Below are 24,189 nucleotides of genomic sequence, written 5' to 3'. Positions count from 1 at the left end.
GCACATCAGGAACCACCTCTAACTCACACCTGTACCTAGTTTTTACCTGCATTTGTTCTCTCTAATGAAGGTGCAGAGAAAGCACAATGCCCATTCCCAATTTCTGGCCTGAGAGTACAAGGAAGGTGAAGGCAGTGTGAAGGCAGAGGTGTGCTAGCTGCTTTGATTTTGCTTTTAATGTATTTTACTCAAAATCTCTCCTCGTGCATAGTATTTCTTTCATTTCATTTCATTTTATCTGAAGCAGATGACTCAATCCCAGTTTAATATGAAACATCTTCTGGGAAAAATTCTTAGCATCTGCTTTACAATCCTGCTTTTTTCCTCCCTGGCATTAGGCAGCATAAACACTTACGAAGTTAAAACGATGTTTAATTAGTAACTATAATATTCATCATCTTTCAGGTGCACAACACAAAGCAATTCAAGAGAATGATTACTGTTATCCCATCTTACAGAGAAATGAGGTGAATTCAATTATCTGCCTATTGACACACTTAGTGTTAGATTCCAGATGTGGCTGCTTCCAGTTCTGTGCTGAACCAACTAGGTCATGTTTAGCAATATACAATTGTACAAAATCCCCACTTCTATATTCACCAATATCTGGATCCGCACAATGTGCAGAATTAAAGAACTTAAACAAAAAACTTACTTCTCAGTTGACCCTTGCCATGAAAAGACACTGTATTTTCCTACTGGAATCAGTTACTACGCAAGCAGGTAAAACACGCTATGTTCTCTGCTAAATAACCACCTCTCCAGCTCAAGGAAAGTTGAAGGTAAGTGGCAGGACAAAACAAGTCGAGTCAAGAAAGCCAGTGTTCCCTGCAGGGACTGGAAGGATTTGTAGTGCATCATGTAAGACTCAAGTACATGCAACCTACCCATCAACATCACTCTTGAGTGTGTTCTTTCTATCAGAGTAAAAAGGCTTTGGACAAGGGGGAATGGCTTTAAACTAACAGAGAGCAGATTGAGATGAGCTCTCAGGCAGAAGCTCTTCCCTGTGAGGGTGCTGAGGCGCTGGCACAGGGTGTCCAGAGAAGCTGTGGCTGCCCCATCCCTGGCAGTGTTCAAGGCCAGGTTGGACACAGGGGCTTGGAGCAAGCTGCTCTAGTGGAAGGTGTCCCTGCTGGTGGCAGGGGGTTGGAACTGGATGAGCTTTAAGGTCCCTTCCAACACAAACCAGTCTGGGATTCGATGATTCTAGGAATACACATTCAAGAACAACCAAAAATTCCTGTCCAGATTGTACACACTCATAACTTAAAACAACCACTACTTCTCCCCATATTCACCATTTTGCCATAAACTACATTAAATTACCAAAGCTGAAAGTGTCTCAAATACATTCAAGAGAATACACATGTGGTTTTGAAAAATCCACAGCAGCACTGTGAATTTTTTCCATATGATCCTAGAAAAGCATGTAGCAGGGCAGTTCAATACAAGAAAACTCTATTATAAAGAAAAGTATAAATGTAAGAAATCACCCAGTGTAGGATTCGCTGACCTGACACCTACACATGCCCAGGAGCCTGCGCTGCTCAAATTCTCCATTGGATCCTCAAGAGAAAGGTGTAACTGTTCTCCCAGGGAAAAAGTTTCATCTTTGTTTAAAAGAAAGAGCAGGAAGCACTTGTAATAAACTTCCAGATCCTCTTTGGCACTGGCACTGGACAATGTAAAGGCTGAGCAGTCTTTGCCAAATCCAGGTTATGTTCTTTCAAGGATGAAAGAGCCTGGACAGTATTAAGTAGCAGAAGATGAATTGCATGACATGATTTCAGTTTGTTGTGAGGCTTTTGGAGGTAAAGTGAATTAACAAAGCACAATTCTCCTCAGTTCATTAACCAATGTGGCTCAAAGTCCATTCTGTAGCTTCACCTAACTTCCAGTGGCTCTTCTTGTACATGGGTAGCAGCATCCCCGACACATTCCTGCTGTGCCGGTGGGTTCTAAGACGTGATTCAATTATATCCATCAATATATTATTAATTTGCATTCTTTCATTAAAGAATCATGCCCTCAGCCCTTTGAATTATTAACTGATAATGTATTAACACCTGAGGGGAAAGGGCTTTTTTCTTCCCAAACAGACCTTCTCCATCTGGAGCAGCCAAGGAAAACCAAAATCAGCATGTACTTGCTAACCACACTTTCTGCCTATATATATACTTCTATGTTTGTGGTTATTCTTTAAAGGTTGTTGCATCACTCAATCTATAAATACCTGCTTCACTTCAGAATGAATCTGAAAAATGTCAAATCCAACCCCCAGGCAATACTTCACATTCAATTAAATAGTGAAATCATTGTTAGATTAAGAGTCAATTAAAATTTAACAGATGATCCTGATTTATCATCCTAAATGTCTTCTTCTCAGTTTCCTGTTCCTACAGTTGTGATAGCAAATCTACATCCTACTAACTCATAGCTAGCAAAAGAAAAGCAAATCAGTCCCCACTGCAGGATATGGCAGTAGCAGAAAAGAGCAAGTTCAGTGTTTCCTATGGAATTTTTTCTTCAGTGAGTCAATTGTATAGCATGACACTGTGCTTTGTGTCAAAACACTCTCCTTTAGCTTCAGACAGGGAGACAATAGTAACTTATGTAAGACATAAAGTATTTTGACTTATGGTAAAGAGATAAGCACAGAAAAAGGAGCTGGAACTAGTCCTGCTAGTCTGGCAGAGCTGATCCATGGGAGGTGTGCCGATGTAACACGACTGTACATGAGGAAAGAGCTAACACAGCTTTCTTCTTTTCATGCTCCAACTGGAGCTAGATTGAACAGGAATAGTAACTGATCTCCTTTAGCTACTTAAGGAGTAATTAAGCTACACCAATTTGTATTGAATAAGAAAGCTTTTGGTAGTGTGTTATCACTCATTCTTTAGCACCATATCTCAAGATGTACTGGAGAAATGAAACTGTTGGGTATCTCCCAAAGTCCCATGACTGGTTATCAGGGCTGGTATGTGACCATAAGCACTTTCAAGCTTTAACTGCACATCTTTACACCTTCATCATTTATTATTAGAAGATAAAGGACTTTACATATTTTTTCTGTGCTTGTCCAGCATCCTACCCAAAGGGGCTTGGACCAAGGATGAATACCTTTAAATGTCACTACGGTAGAGATTTACAGCATCCATAATACCTTGCACTGATCATTGTGTGCTGCAACTGCACACAAACCTGTAGCCTTACCTTGGAAATGCAGTAAGAGAGCCCTGAAAAACCATCTGTCCCCACTTAGCACAGAAATCATCTTCTGAGAACATGGTGCTATGATATTTAATGTTAGCTTCAGGCTCTGCTCTGAATAAAATGTCCCTTTCTCGCTTGGTGATAACAAATATGTAGCTAGTGGGAGACCAATTTCCAAGCACAAATACTTGAATACCACATCCAGATTTTAGATGCACAGAAGGAGGCTTAAATGCCTGAATGTGGAAATCTTTAGGTCTTGATAGTTATAAAATTGGCTATTGAGTTTTACTGCCTGTTGTTAAATTCCAATTTCTCTGCATCCAAAGTCCTCTTACACTTCTTTCCTAGTGATACCATGTACAAAAGAGAGGTATTGTTCCTTAATGGTGGCTGAAAGGAAGAATTTATTTAAGTGCGTTCTGCAGCTGCTGCTTAAAGAGCACCTGTTTGCAGAGATTCCTCCTTTCTCAGATGGGAGCTAAAGGTTTATCTATTAGTAGCTCAACCCAGTAGGCAGAGCTTCTTGCAGGCATAAGAACAGGTCAAAATCTGCTGCTTTGTAGGCTTATCAGTTCTGCATCTTGACAGCACTAGTTTGATTGGCATCTTCTTCTTGAAAAGTCTATAATCCAGTGTGAGATAGCTGCATGTGTGCTGTTATCACAGTTGTTAGTTTGAAAGTTATTACTAAACATCTGAGATTTCTCTTGACACACACACACAATTTTTCTAGTAGATATTGGTTTTAGTGCAGGCTGTTGTGAGTGGTGATGAAATAATCAGGTCAAAACCCCAATAGTTTTCTATAATAATCCATTAAATAACCCCATTTCTTTTTCTGTACTGTACAATTCAAATCCTAGGAAATGCATTCTGGAACTGTGCTTGGAATGGCTTTAAACTGCCAGAGGGGAGACTGAGATGAGCTCTTAGGCAGAAGCTCTTCCCTGGCAGTGTTCAAGGCCAGGTTGGACACAGGGGCTGCTTGGAGCAACCTGCTCTAGTGGAAGGTGTCCCCGCCTGTGGCAGGGGTTGGAGCTGGATGAGCTTTAAGGTCCCTTCAACACAAATCGTTCCATGGCTCTATTTAGTTCATTTTCAAGGTCATTAATGGACTATGTCACTGTAGCTATCACCCTGTGCTTGCTCTTACTCTTGGCCCCCTAGGCCAATACCTACCCAAAGCATCACATTTTAAAACATCTTTGATCAATCTTCATGCTCCTCTTTGCACGCAGGAGCTGCTCATTCGAAAAAAACTCACACTGTTGTCTTTCAAGTCTCTCCTTAAAGCTTTCCTTTATTCCAGTGCTAACGGAAAAGATAAATCACCATTAGGCAAGTGGAATGCTACCAACAGTTTGATCTATTGTATTGACTAATATTGCTTCTTTATTGCCTAACATCACTCTTCCTCTATGTATTAATCAGCTACTCTGAGGCAATGTGTTTCAAATATATAAAAACTCAGAGATTTAAACAAGGATTAGTACACAACACCTATATAGCATGATGAATACATTGTAAAGCTGCTGTTACAACAGCCTAGTACCTACAACAAAACAAGTAATGTGGTAGTTTCACATGTAGCTTGCTTTATACAATATCTTATCAGAAATTCCATGTTGCAGGTCTGGTCTATATATTAACTATCTAAACCTGAGAAGTAAACGAAACTGATTCTCCATTTGGTGTCAAATAATGAGTCTCTCTTTAGGCTACATGCAGTATCTGATATAAGTGACTCATCTTCTATTATTCACTTTTACTTGTTTGTTTTCCCTAGGAATAATGCTACACATTACTAGTTTCATCTTATGGCTACAAGTCACTGATGCTAGAAGTTATCAGAGGAATTGGGCTGCCGGATTTCCATGGTGTGAATGACACACTGAATCACAGAATGGTTTGGGTTGGAAAGGACCTTAAGATCATCGAGTTCCACCCCCCCTGCCATGGGCAAGGACACCTCGCACTAGACCATGTCACCCAAGGCTCTGTCCTACCTGGCCTTGAACACCGCCAGGGATGGAGCATTCACAGCTTCCTTGGGCAACCCATTCCAGTGCCTCACCACTCTCACAGTAAAGAACTTCTTCCTTATATCCAAACTTCCCCTGTTTAAGTTTTAACCTGTTACCCCTTGTCCTATCACTACAGTCCCTGATGAAGAGCATCCTTCATGTCACACAGAGAATTCTGGATTTCACACATGGTTGTGTCTGAATGTAGCAGTAGACAAGTGGTCAGTGGGGAGGCATGAAGGGAACTGGTGGGAAATGCTTTACAGATGCATTTAACACAAGTGTGGGACTGGCTTCTTTGAGAACATGGAGGATGAGACCATAACGTGGCAGGAATGTCCTACCTGCAGCAGATCCCCTGCTGCTGTTTGATGGTGACTTTTGGAGCTCAGACATCTTTTGTGATGGAAACCCAGAGCTGAACATCCACCAGTTTCTAGTCAATTGGATGACTCAACACCTTCTTGGCCTTGGGTACTTTCTTCATTTCTCCTCCCACATCCTCTGACAATAATGCTCATCCTGTGGTAAAAGATGAGCATGCATCCTGGCATGGCCTGATGCCAACCTCATGGAGTTTAACCATGCCAAGTGCAAGGTCCTACACCTGGGTTGGAGCAATCCCAGGCACAGGTACAGGTTCGGCAAAGAAGAGGTTCAGAGCAGCCCTGCAGAGAAGGACTTGGGGGTGTTGGTCGATGACAAAATGAACATGAGCCGGCTTCAGTGTGCACTCGCAGCCCAGAAAGCCAACCGTATCCTGGGCTGCATCAAAAGGAGCGTGACCAGCAGGTCGAAGGAGGTGATCCGGCCCCTCTACTCTGCTCTCGTGAGACCTTACCTGGAGTATTGTGTGCAGTTCTGGTGTCCTCAACATAAAAAGGACATGGAACTGTTGGAACAAGTCCAGAGGAGGCCACGAGGATGATCAGGGGACTGGAGCACCTCCCGTATGAAGATAGGCTGAGGAAGTTGGGGCTGTTCAGCCTGGAGAAGAGAAGGCGGAATGGAGACCTCATAGCAGCCTTCCAGCATCTGAAGGGGGCCTATAGGGATGCTGGGAAGGGACTCTTCGTTAAGGACTGCAGTGACAGGACAAGGGGGAAGGGGTTAAAACTTGAACAGGGGAAGTTCAGGTTAGATATAAGGAAGAAGTTCTTTACTGTGAGGGTGGTGAGGCACTGGAATGGGTTGCCCAAGGAAGCTGTGAATGCTCCATCCCTGGTGGTGTTCAAGGCCAGGTTGGACAGAGTCTTGGGTGACATGGTTTAGTGTGAGGTGTCCTTGCCCATGGCATGGGTTGGAACTGGATATCTTAAGGTCCTTTCCAACCTTAACTGTGTCATGTGAGGTCACTCAGAATACCACCAGCTACCTCATTCCCATATCCTCACTTTAACTACTTGTCCTCTTTACTACCTTGGCTACTCTTTCATTAGAACACACAGCTCACGCATGAAACCAATGAGACATCTGAAGTGGTGGAAGCCATTTTACTGCAGACACAACCCCATAACCCACATCAACTCCAACCAGAGCTTCTCCAAAGCCCGCCATCCTCCCGAGGAACCTCTATCACCACATTATTCTTTCCCCCACCACCCCAGACCCAGCCATACAAGCTCACTTCAGCCACCACTGCACCCCAACAAGATGGCGGCGGGCGCAACTCGCCTCCACCCCTCCCTCGCCATTCCCCCATTCTACTGCGCACGCGCAGACGCGGACCCTGGGGCAGGTGCCGGTCCTGCGCAGGCGCAGAGGCCGTCCCGCAGCGCCCCCGCAGGTGCACCTTGCCACTCCGCGCCTGCGCAGTAGCGCCCCGCATGTGCCCCCTCCCCCTGTGCTATATCTGAGTACGCCGCGAGCTGCACGTATAACCGGACGATTCACGCCTCTTGCCTCCCCAGGATCCTTCCGCCACCTCCAAAAGGGGGCCTTATGGCTTAAGGCTCAGCTCGCCTGAGGCACAAACACAAGCCTTAAGGCGAAAAACGGCCTAAAACATATTTGGTTCTCCACACTTGGCCCCATCTTCGGGCTCTCCGTCAACGTGGGCGTGCTGGAGGACTCCTTCCTTCGACGCTTCGCGGAAGGATACCACCCCTTTTTTGTGATCCGCCATCTGCTGAGCAACGGTTTCGAGGCGTGGCCGAGCTCGCGGGCACCGCCCCTTTAGGCCAATCACAGCGGGAGGCTTGCCTTTAGCCACGCCCCGCTGCCTCCCTACAGCCAATAGAAACGCTGGATGGAGCGGCGGGGGCCGGCTGCGCGCCGGGGTGGGGAGCGGGCGGGAGGGCGCGCTGCTGAGGGGCCGGGCAGTGCCGCGCTGCGCAGCGGCTGCCGGCGGGGCCCTTCGCGGAGAGCGCGGGCCGGGGCCGTCTGACCCACGGCGGGGTGCGCCGGGTGGCGGCAGGGGCTGGGGAGGGAGAAGCAGGTGAGGGTAAGGGCAAGGGCATAAGGAGAGGGGTGTTTGAGATGAGCAGGAGCGGGTGTTGGTGACGCGGAGAGGCGTCCGGAAGGAGCTCGGCCGGGCCGCTTGTTCCTCTGCGTTCTCTTCAGCTGCCGTCCCCCGTTTCGGCTCTTGGGAGGGAGGGAACAAAGAGGCGGCGGGGCTGACGAGGAGGCAGGGAGACTGTCGGCAGCCGTGGGGATCTTCGGGAGCTGCACTGCAGCAGCTTGTGGTGTTTCCTTGCAGCCACCCCCACTGAGGCAATGATTAACAGGACCGTGGGCATCCTGCGGGTGTCCGAGGGCTCGGCTTGAGCCGCTTGGGAAGAAGGGGGGGAGGGAGGGGACGGGGAGAGGGTGAAGGAAAGCAACGCATCTCCCGGACCCAGCGGCTCCCCGTGAGGGAAGGCGGGCGGGGGCTGCCAGCTGACGGCCGCCTCCGTTGGTCTTGGTTTGGTTTCTTATTCTTCTTCTTCATCGGTTTCTGCTCTGGAGGTCTCCCAATGAGTTAAAATGGTGCTGAGGCTCGAGGGGAGCTGGTCGCTGCTCGTGGGGAAGAGGTTCCTCAGCCTCTCGGAAGAAGAGGACAGGTCGTGGGATACCAACCGCATCTTGGAATGGCCCTGGAAGTCAGGCAGGATCCGAGCAGTTTCCCATACGGATATATCCAAACAAGACCTGAAGGTAACTGGGAACTTTCAAAGACACCTGCTTAAACTAAAGCGCTTACCCTGTGACCTGGAAATTCGTGTGGGTGTGTGTATATACACGCTGTTGTTGGGGAGAGAAGTTGTCTTGGTCAACTTCACTGCGTACCATGCTTGAAAACACGTGCGCTTCTGATAAAGCTTTCAGCCTGTTTGTGCTAATGCTGGAAATTGCCTCAAACTAGTTATAAATGTTCTTTCTAACACCAGCAATTAAAAATACGCATATTGTTATGGCACCTGCTGTGCCTGGGCTTTTTTTCTGTGTGTTTCCTCGATGTCATTTAAGATCTTGTCAATTATGGACGTTTTCCTTGGAGATGAAACCAAAGCTATCCTGTGTTGGTGACTTTTCTTGCTCTTTGGATGAGCAAAGTACTTCTGCTGTCTTGAAAGATGTACCAAGTTCATGTATGGTGTTGGAGGCTTCTCAGACTCTTCTTGAGTAGTGGCTACTTCTTAGTCATGATTTACCAAAGGGATTTTTAAACACACATTCAGTTACTGCAAGCCGAGTGTAATTCTGTAACTACTTTTTGGGTGGAAGTCAAGGGACTTCCACTCTTTGACTTCACTGTTTGAGACTAAGTTCTAAAGGGGCTATTTGGCAACTGCTCTCAGTAAAACCATTCAAACATGCCTGGGCAATTACTATAGTATACAAAGTACTCACTAAGGGACAAACCTCCCTTATAGTCATTGCATCTTGTTACATGGTCCTCTTGTTTCTACAAGGGACTTTGGTGATATGCTGTTCTATGAGGCATCAACAGTGACGTTTTTCAGTTGAAACTGTTTCTTTTTAATGGGAATCTTTGTAACCTCTGATTAACTGGAGAAGCACCTGGTCCATGTCAAGCAGAAGGAAAACCTACCTGTTTGTAACTCTTCTCTGGAAGTGTGAACCTAATTACGAAGAGCTCCGTGTTGTTAGGAGCTGAGCTGCTTGTTGTGTGTTTGCAGCAGGGGTGAAGCTCTCTAGGCAGTGGGACTGTGCCCATGCTGTACTTATAGTGATACTCCTCCTTATATATGAGGAGTATCATAGAATCACAGCATGGTTTGGGTTGTAACTGGTTACAGTTCTGCCAGAAGCGATTCAGTTGGTGCGTTCTCCAGTAAAAGTGTTATAAAAGTTGCAGAATAGACAACTGAGGTGTAGAAAGCTCTTTGTACCAACCCACGTGCCATCTCCGTTTCTCTCTCACAGCTTTGTGGAAGAGCAATGTATAGTTAGACCCAAAATAGTAATAGATTGGGCAAGGGGGAGAGGAAGAGGTCTCTAAAGGAGTAGGAATATTTATTCTTCTAAACTTTGCTTTCTGTACAGAAAAACAAGCTGTAAATAGGACTATCAGCTACTTCTAAAAAGTATTTTCTCAGCTGTGTTTTCCCATTTGTGTTGATCCTATGCAAAAAAAAACCAAGCCGTTCTGGTACTTGTGCTGTTTGCTTATCTCTTTAATTGTTTCTGTGAACTTCAAAATGACTAAATTAATTTGTGAACCCATTAGCACTCCTGTGGTAATGCTATATTGTGTGCATGCTTTTACTTGCCTTTCCCCTGAGAAGGAAGCTAAACACAAGGGACTGTTTCTAAGATTCACTCAACCGAGCTTTCTCTGCTGTTAGTTAAATGCATTTGGGTTGGATCTTGCTATTTTATGGGAAGAGGGAGTGATTTGTCTGAGTAGTGCTCTACTGTTGTCTTGGTAGGCAGTCCAGTTCCTGTATTCAGGCAGAGTTGTCATTCCTAAGCCTTTGCTCATCTCTTCGTATTGTCTTTGAAAGAAGGACAATGCCATCCCAAAGGAAGTGGGCATGGTATTGCCAAGAAGTGAGAACTGTTTTCCTCTTAAAGTTTGTGTAGATACTTCAGACTCAAAGATAAATACCAGTTCAAAGCAGGCAGCAAGTGACTTTCACATTATATGACTTGATCACCTTAACTGTCATTTGCTTTCAATATATTAACTAAAGCTGTTCTTTGGGACTCTTATTATTAGTATTTCTGGAAAACTTCATCTTGTTTATTCAAGTACTCTGATTTGGAGCTTGTTACAAATGCATCTGACACTATTCTGTACAGTTCTTTAGAGTTTTATATGTATATGGTTTTGACCTGATTGTAAACACTGGTGGCAGAGTTATCACATGTAGCTGTCCTTGAGCAGCAGAGGACTTACTGAGATGGGGTGGTTGTAGAGTTAAATAAGAATGTTAATGTTTTATGAGACAGCAGTGATGATAAACCAGTTAACATTGGCTCTCCCCTAGAAACTACTAGGTCAGGCTGGGATGCTGTAGTGATTGCTTGATGGTGTCACAGAAAAGCAATAACCATCTTTGCATTATAAGTACTCTTGGTTTTTGTTTTCTTTTTTTCTTCATGAAATTGGTGCTTATCCTTTTTCATGTTGCATGTGTCTGAATTTTCTGGTTAGTCACTCCTTTGCTTTGTTTCCTTTCTGTAGATTTGTGTAGAATTTGATGATGAGTCATGGGAAAAACGAAGATGGATAGAAGTCTACAGCCATAAAATGAGAGCATTTCTGGTGGAGCAAAAACTGGTACTGGCTGAAAGAAAATCTCATGCCGGTTCTGTGTCTCCTGTCCAGTGGCCTGCTATGGCAAGTATACACTTGGCCTAACTCACTTTGGTTTTGCAGTTCTACCTTCTGAGGACAGTGTTGTTACAAGTGTGAATTTCTCAAGTATAGCTTCACTTTTGTACTTGTAACATGTAATATGAAGGGAGACTAAATCTCCTTGTACAGCTAGAGCTAGGCAGAGCCTGTAAGCATTTGAAGTTGGTATGTTCTGCCTAAGATACAGGGATGTATTTTTATGACTTTGCTTCCCTCCCAAGCCGCTGTTCTGTACAAAGTTAATTCCTTCTCCCTCTAGTCTCATGTTTCTTCCTCCTTTCATGAAACTGCAGCTAAGCAAAGAAAAAGGGTCAATAATAGGTTTCTAAGGGTAGTGTATATTTATATCTTGTTTTACTCTGCCTCAAGTGCTGTTAATTCTTCAGTGATCCTTGATCTGAGACAACAAGAATTGGAATGACTGATATGATGGCTGCCTGGCACAGATGATTTGTGAGATTTGGACTTAGTGCATAGAAAAACCTGAGCTACACTGTACAAGCCAGAGAACTAAGCTTCCTGTAACTGCCATGCATGGCTGGCTAGGCAAATGAGTCAGTGGAGGTGAACAGGGCACATTTCTTAATGTATTCAGCCAGGATAGTTTTACTTGGCTACTTTGAATATTGCTACTCCTAAAAGTAGTTGTTAAATAAACAAAGATGTAAACGTTCTGAACATTAAAACACGGGCTACAACTTCAGCATAATTAATACTCTTAAATCTGCTAAGTATAAGGTATGCAGTGTAATTTGTGCTGCTGCATTTTAGCTGAGCTTTTTTCTTAAGCAAAGCTAATCTAAGCAGATTTTTATTGCTGGTAGGGCCAAACAGGATGGGAGAGGAAGTGGAAAGATGAATCCTTAATTTTATTTCCTGACCTGTGCATTAATATCAGTAGTTCTAACAGTGGATTTTGCTGATACAATGTTCTGAAAACCTGCTTAGTTAAACTTAGCTGTTGTCCCTTTCCAAGTACCTGAACAGTGCTTACTGGATACTTGTCTTCAATTTATGCATAAGGTTTTCCTCATGATGCATTGACGTGTCAGTTCATGCAGTGTACATGTTCCAAAGCTCATTTAGCAGGGGAGTGATGTAGGATAAAGACAAGCACAATACTGGAGGCTGCTTTTACCACTACACAGGCAGGAAAGAAGGGGTCACAAAGGGGGTGTGTGTATTAACTTATTTAAATCTTGGTCTCAACTTGTTGATTCACGTATATAAAAGTTTCTGATGAACAGGATAACTTTACAGAGCTGTAATACCCAGTTGCTCCTGGAGAGAGTCTTGTTCCTTTTCTGGTAATACTGCCCCTACAGAGCTGTCCAGACTGAAGTGAAAATGATAAAGGGGAAGAAAGTCTTTTCTTGCTTGATCAATCCTTTGGAAATCCAAACACATACTCTATCAAAATGATTTTCTTTTTTAATTTAAATGGGGCACAAATATACTTTTCATGTAGGAAGGAGTTGTTCTGGATACTTCTGGTGTTCCAGGCTCTCTGATGCTTTCCCACTCAGAGCTGCTACTGCAGGACCAGACAAAATTTAACCTAGGAACAGTTTTGAAGCTTTTAAAGGAAATCTTTGTTTCTTGTCTGTTCTTAAAGCCTTTGGTATAACGGTGTTGGTACTGCAGTGTTATAACAACCATGAGACTATAGAAGTATAGCCCCATAGTATGCTGTATATACTACAGCAATGTACTTGTAGTGGTATCACAGCTGTGAGGCTCTCCAAGCATCATACATGCCTAAACTGGGGTTCAGTGTGTTGTCAATGTTGCATAACCTTTGAGAACTTTAATGTAAGCCATACAGCAGCCTTCATTGATTTCTAGTTATTCCCTCAACCTACCATAAGGAGGGCTTCCATTAACATAGCTGCAATTGGAACTTTTAGTATTAGTAAATTCTTTCTGTTGAGCTGAATGATTAATTGTTGTTAATGACAGTCCCCTGAACTGATTTTTTTAACTTATTCTAATAAATTAAATTGATTTCAAGTATAGTCCAGTAACTCCTGTTAAGCATGTATTAGAAACTTGGTTTATCTCGAGAGCTGTGTGTAGATGTGGTATCTTAACAGAGAAATAGATGCAAAACTAAAGTATTTGTTTAAATGCAAATGAGGAATGATGAGGTATTCTTACTCTGTTTCTAAGACAATGTTTATCGCTTTTCTAGACTTACAAATCCTTAGTGGACAAAGCTGGTCTGGGATCAATGGTTTCAGTACGTTATCTTGGTGAAGAGAGATGTGTTTTTCTTTCTAAAGACCTTTTGACACCCATTCAGGTAACCTTCTATGACATTATAAAGATGGAAGATAATCTTATATCTTGGTATTGAAGATAACTCAAGTTAATGTATTCTAAATGCAGACTTTAGATGGGTGAAAACTTGGAGTAGGTGTTTGTTGCTATAGCTCATAAATATCAGTTCTGAATGGAATGTGTCTGCTGAATAAAAACCTTCTGAAGCTGATCCAGGATGTGGTTACTTAAAAGAGCTGCTGAGGGTGTGTGCTAGGACAGTTACTCGGCACAGGTGACAGCAATCCCATCCTGTTGGTGGTGTGGATAATCTGGAATAGTTTAATTTTGTTCTTGCTGTGAAAGGAGTTGCAGGGATGTCTGGAATAAATCTTGCTGTTTCATAGAAACTCATCACATCCTAAACAAATGATGAATTGGTCAGGATGTAAATAAGGTGGTTGAATTACAGTCCCCTTATTGAGCACCAGGAAGGAAGCTGATTAGTGAGAATTGCCCTGCATGACTCGTCAGGCAGTTTTAAGAACAGTATCTCCTAATGGTAAAGGACTTAACCATTTCAGAAAAATACTCTCAAGACCTACAAACAGTCTGAATGAAACTAGTTATAGATGTCTCACGTTGAGGCTGGTGGTAGTGCCATCACTAGTGTTCTACTTTGACTTGTTAAGTCAGCAAATAGACAACTCTTCTTGAGAGACTAACAAAAGAATCACTTTAAGCTAAATTTGAGTTGTAGATTGTTGTCTTGCCTGTGTTGGCTCAACAGCAGAGTAGAGATTTCTGTACATAGCAGTAGCAGTCTTATCTCAATACTGCAGAAGGGAAGATTGCTCTTCTGGCAGCTTGAATAATAGTTTCTTCACTATCAGCTCTTCAGCCTTCTGCTTCTTACAGGTACCAAAGCAGTGTTTGGGATCAAATGCAAAAACCAGCAAAACCTGTTGTTTTTTTTCATTAGAGCTCTGAGCCATTGGTAAAAACTTGCTCTAAAAGTCCCACTTCCATTTTCCATTTGGTGTAGTTGATAATAGAGGAAATAACCCTCCCCTGAAATATAAATACATGATCCCCAGGGAAGCTGTGAATGCTCCATCCCTTGCAGTGTTCAAGGCCGGGTTGGACAGAGCCTTAGTCTATTGCAAGGTGTCGCTGCCCATGGCAGGGAGTTGAAGCTAGATGATCTTGAGGTCCTTTCCAACCGTAACTATTCTATGATTCTGTGAATAACTCTGAATGATTTTGATGTAGCTGTTTCCATTCATGTGAACATTTTGTAATGGTGCTTTGAGATGGGCTAGATCCTGGTGTTATAAATAGAAACAGAAAACTGAAAATATTTGCATTGGCATCTGCTCAGGACTACTTAAAGTTGCTGTTTCTGAAAACTTAAAATCCCCAATTAAAAAATCTTGATGGTTTCATTAAAGTCAGTGCTCATTAGCAATGTAGGAAGCCAAAGCTAGGCTGTTTTCAGAACAATATTAAAGTGGACCTGGAGAGCTCACTTCAGTCTGGCTTGCAGATGCTCCATCCAAATGAGTGGTAAGGAAATGATGTCTGCCTCAATAAATCCAGTATCCTAGGAGCTGAAGGAAGACAGGCTAATGAGAAACCTGTTGGACTTCTTTGAATTGCTTCTATTTTGTCTCTAAATATTACGGTGTTTTGTTAATCAAAAGCATTACTCTTAATACCAACTTCTTGTTTTGCTTCCTGAATAGGATGTGGACAATTCCAGGCTTCCTCTTAAGGATGATCAAAATGTTAATGAAGAAATTCAGGCTCTGGTTAAGAAGCACCTGGATGAAACACGCTTGGTGCAAGGTACAAGCATGCTCTGTAGCAGAAAACTGGCAATAAATACTCAAGTCTAAAGGGAAATCTTTGCAGTGATGGGGTAAATGACACTAATCTGGCTTAGGGGTAAAAGCCTTTTTAAAATACTGATACCACTTTCATAGCAGTGAATGCAAGATGTGAAGGATTATGGAGATTTAAGTTTCAAGAACTCTTTCTGAGACTGATTATGTATTTTGGGCGCATAGAGATGACTTGGTGATTATGAAGAGGTATCAGATTTGTAGCAATTCTCACTGGAATTCATAGGGTCATAGGATGGTTTGGGTTGGAAGAGACCTTAAAGCTCATTCAGTTCCAACCCCCTGCCATGGGCAGGGACACCTTCCACTAGAGCAGGTTGATCCAAGCCCCATCCAGCCTGGCCTTGAACACTGCCAGGGGTGGGGCAGCCACAGCTTCTCTGGGCACCCTGTGCCAGCGCCTCAGCACCCTCACAGGGAAGAGCTTCTGCCACTATCTAATCCAAATCTCTCCTCTTTCAGGTTAAAGCCATTATGTGGAGTTGTTTATACATTCGAGTAACCTGATTTTTTTTTATTTTTTTTTTTAGTCTGCTTCTTGTTTATGAAACTTCCCAAGTTTTAGAGACTTTTTTAGTCAAGTTTAATTTGTTGGGTTTATATTTGCCAGCGTCAAATTCTTGATTACTGGATTCACACAAGATATTTGGAGCCATGTGCTTGCATATGCAAGAAATATCTTACTTTTATGGAAAGACAAATATTGCAACTTAGGGTTGTCATTTCCAATACTGTGAAGAGATGAAGAATTGAATCTTCATTTCCATGTCTCACTGTGAAATGCAGAGGTCAGTCTGGCCTCTGCTGTATGCCTTAACCTCCAGAAAAGTTCATTGAACTATTGCAGGAAGGAGGTAGCTGTACATAGCATTATCATGCTTTTTTATCCTTCTCAGCTCTATGGAAGTTGTCTTAAGGTTCTCAGTTTGTTTGCTTACTTGCATCCTGCATGCAATACTGTCAGCAAATTTATGTTGGTAACTGATCTTCATGCTCCTTTTTTTCTTAAGCTCCTTTTTCTTGTATTTTTTATCAATTCTTAAGGTGGGAAAAACATCATTGGTTCAAAAATCAGAATTTATAGCCTGGATCCATCTACTCAGTGGTTCACAGCAGTTGTTGTCAATGGTAATCCAACCACCAGAACTCTAGAGGTCAACTGTCAGGAGGTAAGAACCACTTGCTGTGGGTTTACAAACAAAGATGGGGAAATGAGTGAGAACTTGTATTTCTATCCCCACCAACATCACTTTTAATTCTGTCCTTACTGTAATAAGCTTAAAGAAAGTAGAGGTTGGTGTAGTGCAGAAAAGCCTGTTACCCCAGAGTGTTTCTATCCGGTGCTGAGGGAATTATCAGACAGCAAGTGGGCTTCTATGCACAATGAGGGAGACTTGAAATTCTTAGTTGAAGAGTAAGGCAAACTTAATCATGGTTTCTTTGCTTTGTGCTGTGCAGACAGTGCTCTGAAGCACTGGTTTATGTGTGTGTTTTCGTGCAGAGACACTGTCACAACAAATATTGTTAAATTCAGCTTGGTATTCAAAGAACCTGGGAGTTAAGTGTCTAAGCTCAGCCTATACCACAGCATCTAAGATAAATCCATTCAAACAGAAACTTTCACCTCTTTAAAGGTCTGCTTCTGTGTTTTTGTTCCTTTCCAAGATTCCAGCTTTAAAAACTCTCGATCCAGAGTTAATTCACGTTGAAATCATATATGACAGCAATGGAAAATCTGGTAAGATCTATTATTGTTTGTCCTTCAAATGCTAAGTGGCAGATTTGTGATAAATAGACTAATCCTGATCACCTTCTCTTCCAGATAAATCTAAAAGAGTTGGGGGCATGAAAAGGAAATCATCTGAGAACAGTGGAAGTGTTGATGCTAAACACCCAAAATCTTCTCTTGAGGTAATACCTTGCTGTGTTATGTATGAGTGTTATATAAAGGTTATGTCACTTCTCAGAACAGCCTTAAATAAGGATTAGACAGAAAAGTAAAATAATAAATATAATCCCTGGGAGGGTGTGTTGAGTTCCTTGAAACTTGTCTAGGCATGAGAGAAACATCTTGTGATAATCAGCAAAAAGTTAACTGAGCCTCAAAGGTTGGCTTTTGTTTTGGTAACTGTGCTTTTTGCCCCCTCCTTCTCTTTGGAGTTAACCTGCCTGGTCATGTATTCTGGAGTGGGAGAAAACCCAAAGCAGTTCTCAAGTCTATAACCTCTGCTTTCTCATGTTCTTTAACTGTTTTGTACTTAAACTCAAAACCTTCAGGTACACTTTCATGCTTTGAGGATTCAAGCAGCAGTCTGGAAAATGTTTTTTCAGTAAAAAAGGGAATATAACTACTTTTCTGGTACTTTCAACTCTGTTATTTCTTTTATGGGTGACCTGCCAAGTGTCACTGAGATCTAAGAAAACAGTCTCAAAGGTCAGAAGATGGTCTGGGTAACTTAATGCTGATGAAAAATCTTGGCTTGGCTAAAGAACAGCACTTCAAACTTGCCCTATAATTTTGTCCCAATGTTTCAGTCCAAAAGTTGCATTTTAGGCAGGCCTTCTGGAAGCTCTGCAGTGGTGGTGGGGTGGGAGGGTTGGGGTTTGGGTTGGGGTTTGGGTTCTTCTGGCTTGGTGTAGTCAGTCCTGTGCTAAGGCAGCTGTGTGTATCTGGCAACGACTGGGTATTGCTATTAGACACCTTGAATGGCTTCACAAAGATAGAGCATGAGGAGCGAGTACAGGATAAGATTCCCCAAGGGAAAGAGTGGTCTACTTTTATTTACTGCTAAGGAAAAGTGTGCAGCAAATCAGTACAAAGCAGCTAATGCATTGCGGTCATAATCTGCTGATGTTTCTGTAGCTCATGCTTGAGTACCTTTAGCATCTTTTGGGTGCTCACTTTGCCATTCTTTTGCTTTCTGTGTATTCAGCCATGGAGCAGCCTGCTTGGTACACAAAAAGCTGCTCTTCGTTTCATATTCCAAATGTCCCGCAGAGGAGTTGCTATGATCTGAATTCATAGCTTGTTTCACCACAGTTTTTTTCTCTAAAATAGTGAAGTGAGATACTTCTAATTCTCCTCAAAGTTTTGCTTCAGAGGACTGGATCCTTTAGCACTTCTGTACTCTCTGGGAAATGTCTTGCAAATGGTTACAAGTGAGTGTACTTTTTAATACAGAAAACAGGAAGTCTGATTGTTTCTCTGATTTTTGGTGGCTGTGAATGTATGGGATTGATAAGGAGCTAGATGATTTTAAGGTCTTTTCCAACCCTAATGATTCTATGATTCTATGAAGTCATGTTTTTTTTCTGTTATCACTTGGTATCTGAGTACTCTTGACTTCTAATGTGGAGTTAATTTCAGTGTTGTTTTGAGAGCTTGCCTCAGTGCCTGACAGCTGTGTTATACCAAAGCTGAAAGGGAAATAGTTTGGAGTTGATGGCAATGGGTCTGTAGTGTAACTTCCAGCCGTAAGTGGAGTATGCGGGAGTGGAATGTGGATGTTAGAGCTGAGGAAGGACCCCTACAGAAAATGACTGGTTTTAAAGACACTAATTTGATAGGCCTGTTTTATTCCTACAAGAACTGTACATGTGATTTCATCAGCACGGCACTTCTTTATTTGACACTTCCTAGAATCCCAGTAAAAAGATCTTCTGACTACAAGGAAGATCACATCTGGATTTTTAGTGAGGTTGTCAGACTAACTTCACAGATTTAATTTTCTCTAGGATTTCAGATGAGGTTTAAGAAGTTATTCTAAGGTCTTTCCATCTTATGGGCTGAGTGAGGAATGGTCTTCAACAAGCTTTATAAAACACACTGGGAATGGCATTAATGTATTTGTCTTTTTAAGCTGAACCCTGCAAAGCAGTATTTCTGCTATCCTGAATTTTCCTAACTGAAAATCTCCCTTTACAGGTCTCTCCCAGTCAGGGAGCTGTGCAGTCAGTACCAACTGTGTTGGGTGAAGCATTGCTTGGCTGTACTCCTGCTAATAAAGACCAAAGGCATCCAGGCCTGCCCCTGCCAGCTAACTCACCACCCAATCTTGGTGCAGAAACTCCTCAGGGGTAAGGAATCAGTTGATGCTTATGCATAAATAACTCCAAATTCCAAAAGTAACTCCAATTCTTAGCAACACAAACTCGGAGGTCATCTTAAAGAACTGAAGTAACCAGTCTTCTGTAATGTTGGCATAGAAAACTGTTAAATTTGATTGCTCTGGACTTTATCTTTGAGGTAGTTGCTCTTCAGTGTCACAAGCCAATGTCGCTGCTTCATTGTACCCGCCTCTAAACTGCTGGGTTATACGTAGGTGTGGTGCCTGCATTTGTCAAACATATTTCTCCCAAGAGAAATGGAACACATTCAGGCAGATGTCCTGCATGCCAGCTTCTTGCACATCAAGTACAGGTCCTTAGTTATATTCCTGTTGAATGCCAGGCTTTAAACTTCTTTGTTACCCCAATGTCCTAGGTTCAGCAGTAGCAGTCATTTTTCTCCTTCTTAGTAACTGGTGCAGTGCTGTTTTTGACTTTCAGCCTGGCAACAACGCTGATAACGCCAGTGTTTTTAGTTGTTGCTAAGTAATGTTTACTCCAACCAAGGACTTTGAGTCTCATGCTCTGCCAAGGAGGCAGGGAAACCAGGGGGAAGCAGAGGCAGGACATTTGACCCAAACTAGCCAGAGGGGTATTCCATACCACAGCACATCATGCCCTGTGTGCAAACTGGGGTCAGTTACCTGGAAGGGCTAGATCACTGCTTGGGTTGGGCTGGGTATCATTCAGTGGGTGGTGAGCGGTTGTATTCTCTTCCCTTGTTATTTCCCTTATCATTACCATTGGTGGTATCAGCAGTGGTTTTGTATTATACCTTAGTTACTGGACTGTTCTTATCTCAACCCATGGGAGTTATGTTCTTTTAATTCTCCTCCCACATCCCTCTGTGAGCAGGGGAAGAAAGAAGGGGGGGGAGTGAGCGAGCGGCTGTGTGGTTCTGGGTTGCCAGCTGGGCTTAAACCATGACAGTTCTTTGTGATGCCCAGTGTGGAGCACAGAGGGTTGAGATAATGACAGATCTGACTGGAGTGTTTCTAACCATATTTGTGATAAGCATTTATTATTTTGGATTAATAGTCACTTGTCACAATGCTGGTTTATTGGCTCTCAAAGTTGTTGCTCTTGATCTCAGAGTTTCAGCATGTTGTACCTTACTTACAGCTGCTTTTTTAGTGTTTATCAGCTGGGGGGCTTGGGCTAAGGTTGTTGTTTCACTGTGCTTTAGGGTAATGACTTGTAATACAATAGGCTCATTGATCATGAAACTCGTCTGGCTTGCATTCCCAGTGTGGTCTTCACCTCTGTACTTCGGGAGGTATATAATGAAAGTATTTAGCAATTACACATTTTTTTCCTCTTTGGCTGGTCAACCTATAAGAGACATTCCCTTACCTTCCCAGCTCCCCTGCCAGACTATTTACAGCATCATTTGAGAGTTCTGAAGGTTTTGAAAGGCATTTGGATACCCTTGAGACGTGCCTGCTGATTGTGATGGGGATCACCATGTTGGCACACATACAGAGTGTGTTTTACTCACAACTATTTTGTCTGATCTCGAAAGTTAAGCAGTCAGGTTTGGGTCTTGTCTAGGGTTAGATGACAATATAGGAAGACCAAGAGATTTTTCCCTGAGGTTGGACAGTCATGAGTGGCAGAGTGTGTGTGACAGTATGGGCAAGTATCTAGGCCAGTGGGCCCCTGCAGTGCTTTGGAACTTCACCACTGAACGAGGGCAAAATCCAGAAAAACTAGTAAAACACTTAAATGAGGTGTGTTGTCATCCTGGTCATACCAGAGAGGGACAAATCATGGCAATGTGCTGGGGCTTGGCCTATGCTTACAGAGCCCTGTTCAACACTATCCAGCACCTTCAAAGGGAAAAAAGATGTCTCTGGATCTGATGGCAAAGCAACAGACAACACAGCCACTCTAGCTGCAAGTACAGCAGCTGCTCAAACTGACTACAACAGACCATGCAGCTACTCCAATTCTAAGCACAGCAACTACACCAGCCCCAGCAACAAGTACAGCAGCTACCCAAACCCAGCAGCAATAGACAGTGCAGCTGCTGGTGCTACTCAAGCCCCAAGCACAGTGGCTGCACCAACCGCAACAACAGATACTACAGCCACTCCAACCCTAGTGACAGACACTGCAGCCACTCCAGCCACAGTGATAGTCACTGTAGCTAAACCAAAGGACCAGTTCATGCCAATATCAGTTGCCCCTGTACACAAGAGGAAAAGCAAACAAAAGACACAAAAAAACAACCCATACAGTGAAGAAATATGTAGAAACAATGCACTTACTACATGGGACATCATCTGAACAAGAGTTATCATTATGTGGATCAGAGGAAGAAGAAGAGGTGACTTCTCAACCCTGGACCTCAACTGAGCTACCGAATATGTGAAAAGATTTCACCCATCATCCAGAGAAGCACATTGTCACCTGGTTGCTCTGATGCTGGGACAATGGGGATCATGGTCATGGACTAGAAGGTACAGAAGCCAAGCAGCTGGGATCACTTGCTAGAGAAGGGGGAATTGACAAAACAGTTGCAAAAGAGAAATGGTCCCTCAGCCTTTGGATGCGGCTCTTGGCAGCTGTGAAGGAAAGGTTTCCGTACAAGGATGATGTTACGAGTCATTTGGTCAACTGAACCATGCTAGAGAGAGGCATCCAGTCTCTGAGGGAGTCAGCCATTGTAGAGATGATCTGTCGTAGGCCGGATGCTGGGAGTGCACCCATAGATCCATATGAAGTTGAATGTACACGACCCATGTGGCAGAAATTTGCATGTTCACCATCATCATGCGCCCACTCATCGGCATCAATAACCTGGCGTGATGTAGCACCACCAGCAGTGGATGAAGTGATTCGTCATCTCTGAGAGTTCGAAGACAGTCTCCCCCCTTCCATGATTTCAGCTGTGGAAAAACCGTCCCAGGAGTTCAAACAATTGAGAGATGACCTAGCTGATCTATCCAGCTCTGCGCGTGTGCCAACCCACATTTCAGCTATTAGCAAAAGGCATCCTACTGCTCAAGAGAGAAGATATAGAAGGTATATGCCATGGGTCACCCTATGGTTTTACCTGCGGGATCATAGAGATGACATGAGGAAGTGGGATAGAAAACCTACCTCAGCTCTGGAGGAACAGGTGCATGAACTGAAGAGGAGAACAAACGTCAAGGCTGATCATCCCATGAAAGCTGCGGCTTCAGTCTCTGGTGAGCAGGTTCCCAGATGGAGTGAAAGAGCTGATTTTACTCCAGCTCCTGTGATAAAGACTAATCCCTGTCAACAAGACGTAAGTGACCGATGTTGTGATGACCATTAGTGGGGCCCTGCCTCCAGCCAGGTGGAGGTAGGGGACAATCAGATTTACTGGACTGTGTGAATCAGATGGCCTGGCACATCAGTCCCACAGAAGTATAAGGCTCTAGTAGATACTGGTGCACAGTGTACCCTGATGCCATCAAGCTGTCAAGGGGTGGAACCCATCTATATTTCTGGAGTGACAGGAGGATCCCAAGAGTTGACTGTACTGGAGGCTGAAATCAGCCTGACTGGGAGGAAGTGGCAAAAGCACCCTATTGTGACTGGTCCAGAGGCTCCATGCATCCTTGGCACAGACTACCTCAAGAGAGGGTACTTCAAAGACCCAAAAGGGTACCGGTGGGCTTTTGGTATTGCTGCTTTGGAGACTGAGGAAATTGAGCAGCTGTCCACCTTGCCTGGTCTCTCAGAGGATCCTCCTGTGGTGGGGTTGCTGAAGGTCGAAGAACAACAAGCGCCAATCACGACCACAACAGTACACCGGCGGCAATATCGCACCAACCGTGACTCCCTGATTCCCATCCACCAGCTGATCTGTAGACTGGAGAGTCAGGGGGTGATCAGCAGGACCCGCTCGCCCTTCAATAGCCCCATATGGCCAGTGCGAAAGTCTAATGGAGAATGGAGACTAACAGTAGACTATCGTGGCCTGAATGAAGTCACACCACCATTGAGTGCTGCCGTACCGGACATGCCAGAACTTCAGTATGAACTGGAGTCAAAGGCAGCCAAGTGGTATGCCACGATTGATATTGCCAATGCATTTTTCTCAATTCCTTTGGCAGCAGAATGCAGGCCACAGTTTGCTTTTACTTGGAGGGGTGTCCAGTTCACTTGGAACCGACTGCCCCAGGGGTGGAAACACAGCCCTATCATCTGTCATGGACTGATCCAGACTGCACTGGAACAAGGGCAAGCTCCAGAACATCTGCAATACATTGATGACATTATTGTGTGGGGCGATACAGCAGAAGAAGTCTTTGAGAAAGGGAGGAAAATAATCCAAATCCTGCTGAAAGCCGGTTTTGCCATAAAACGGAATAAGGTCAAAGGACCTGCACAGGAGATTCAATTTTTGGGAATAAAATGGCAAGATGGACGTAGACAGATCCCCACAGATGTGATCAACAAGATAACAGCAACGTCCCCACCAACTAATAAGAAAGAAACGCAAGCTTTCTTGGGTGCAGTGGGGTTCTGGAGAATGCACATCCCAGATTACAGTTCGATTGTAAGCCCTCTCTATCATGTGACCCGGAAGAAGAATGATTTTAAATGGGGCCCTGAGCAGCAACAAGCCTTTGAGCAAATTAAACAAGAGATAGTTCATGCAGTAGCCCTTGGACCAGTCTGGACCGGGCCAGATGTAAACCATGTGCTCTATACCGCAGCTGGGGAGAATGGTCCTACCTGGAGCCTCTGGCAGGCACCCTGCTTCTGTCACAAAAATGAATATAATGGTAGAAATATTGTGACAGGAAAACACTAATTCTGCGTATTAACGTTAAAAGAAGTGGTGTAGGTTTGGGGCTGGGTTTTGTAACTTTTTGTGTGTATCTCACAAGAT

The 24,189-nt window shown here is 43.6% G+C and overlaps 1 protein-coding gene across 5 annotated transcripts in view; it reads left to right on the top strand.

Annotated features, from left to right (window-relative positions):
- The first annotated feature begins 7,566 nt into the window (after positions 1–7,566).
- KDM3A (lysine demethylase 3A) overlaps positions 7,567–24,189 on the top strand; it is a 35,030-nt gene continuing 18,407 nt past the window's right edge. The window contains exons 1-9 of one of the 5 annotated variants that reach the window (XM_057415517.1): positions 7,567–7,680; positions 8,190–8,378; positions 10,876–11,031; positions 13,241–13,351; positions 15,054–15,156; positions 16,257–16,381; positions 16,878–16,950; positions 17,035–17,123; positions 19,138–19,289. In XM_057415517.1, the coding sequence (XP_057271500.1) occupies positions 8,208–8,378; positions 10,876–11,031; positions 13,241–13,351; positions 15,054–15,156; positions 16,257–16,381; positions 16,878–16,950; positions 17,035–17,123; positions 19,138–19,289 (980 nt within the window). In that variant the 5' untranslated portion in view covers positions 7,567–7,680; positions 8,190–8,207. Of the gene's footprint in view, positions 7,687–8,189; positions 8,379–10,875; positions 11,032–11,407; positions 11,614–13,240; positions 13,352–15,053; positions 15,256–16,256; positions 16,382–16,877; positions 16,951–17,034; positions 17,124–19,137; positions 19,290–24,189 lie in introns of those variants that run through there. The other 4 variants (XM_057415518.1, XM_057415519.1, XM_057415520.1 and 1 more) reach the window with 4 other exon arrangements.

The sequence above is a fragment of the Pezoporus wallicus genome, unplaced genomic scaffold, assembly GCF_028554395.1.
Source record: "Pezoporus wallicus isolate ANWC-B61680 ecotype Strahan unplaced genomic scaffold, APGP_CSIRO_Pwel_v1 contig_8827, whole genome shotgun sequence".
In the NCBI taxonomy this organism is placed as follows: Eukaryota; Metazoa; Chordata; class Aves; order Psittaciformes; family Psittacidae; genus Pezoporus; species Pezoporus wallicus.
The sequence above is the reverse complement of the archived record's forward strand: the minus strand, read 5'-3'. Positions and strand labels throughout refer to the sequence as shown.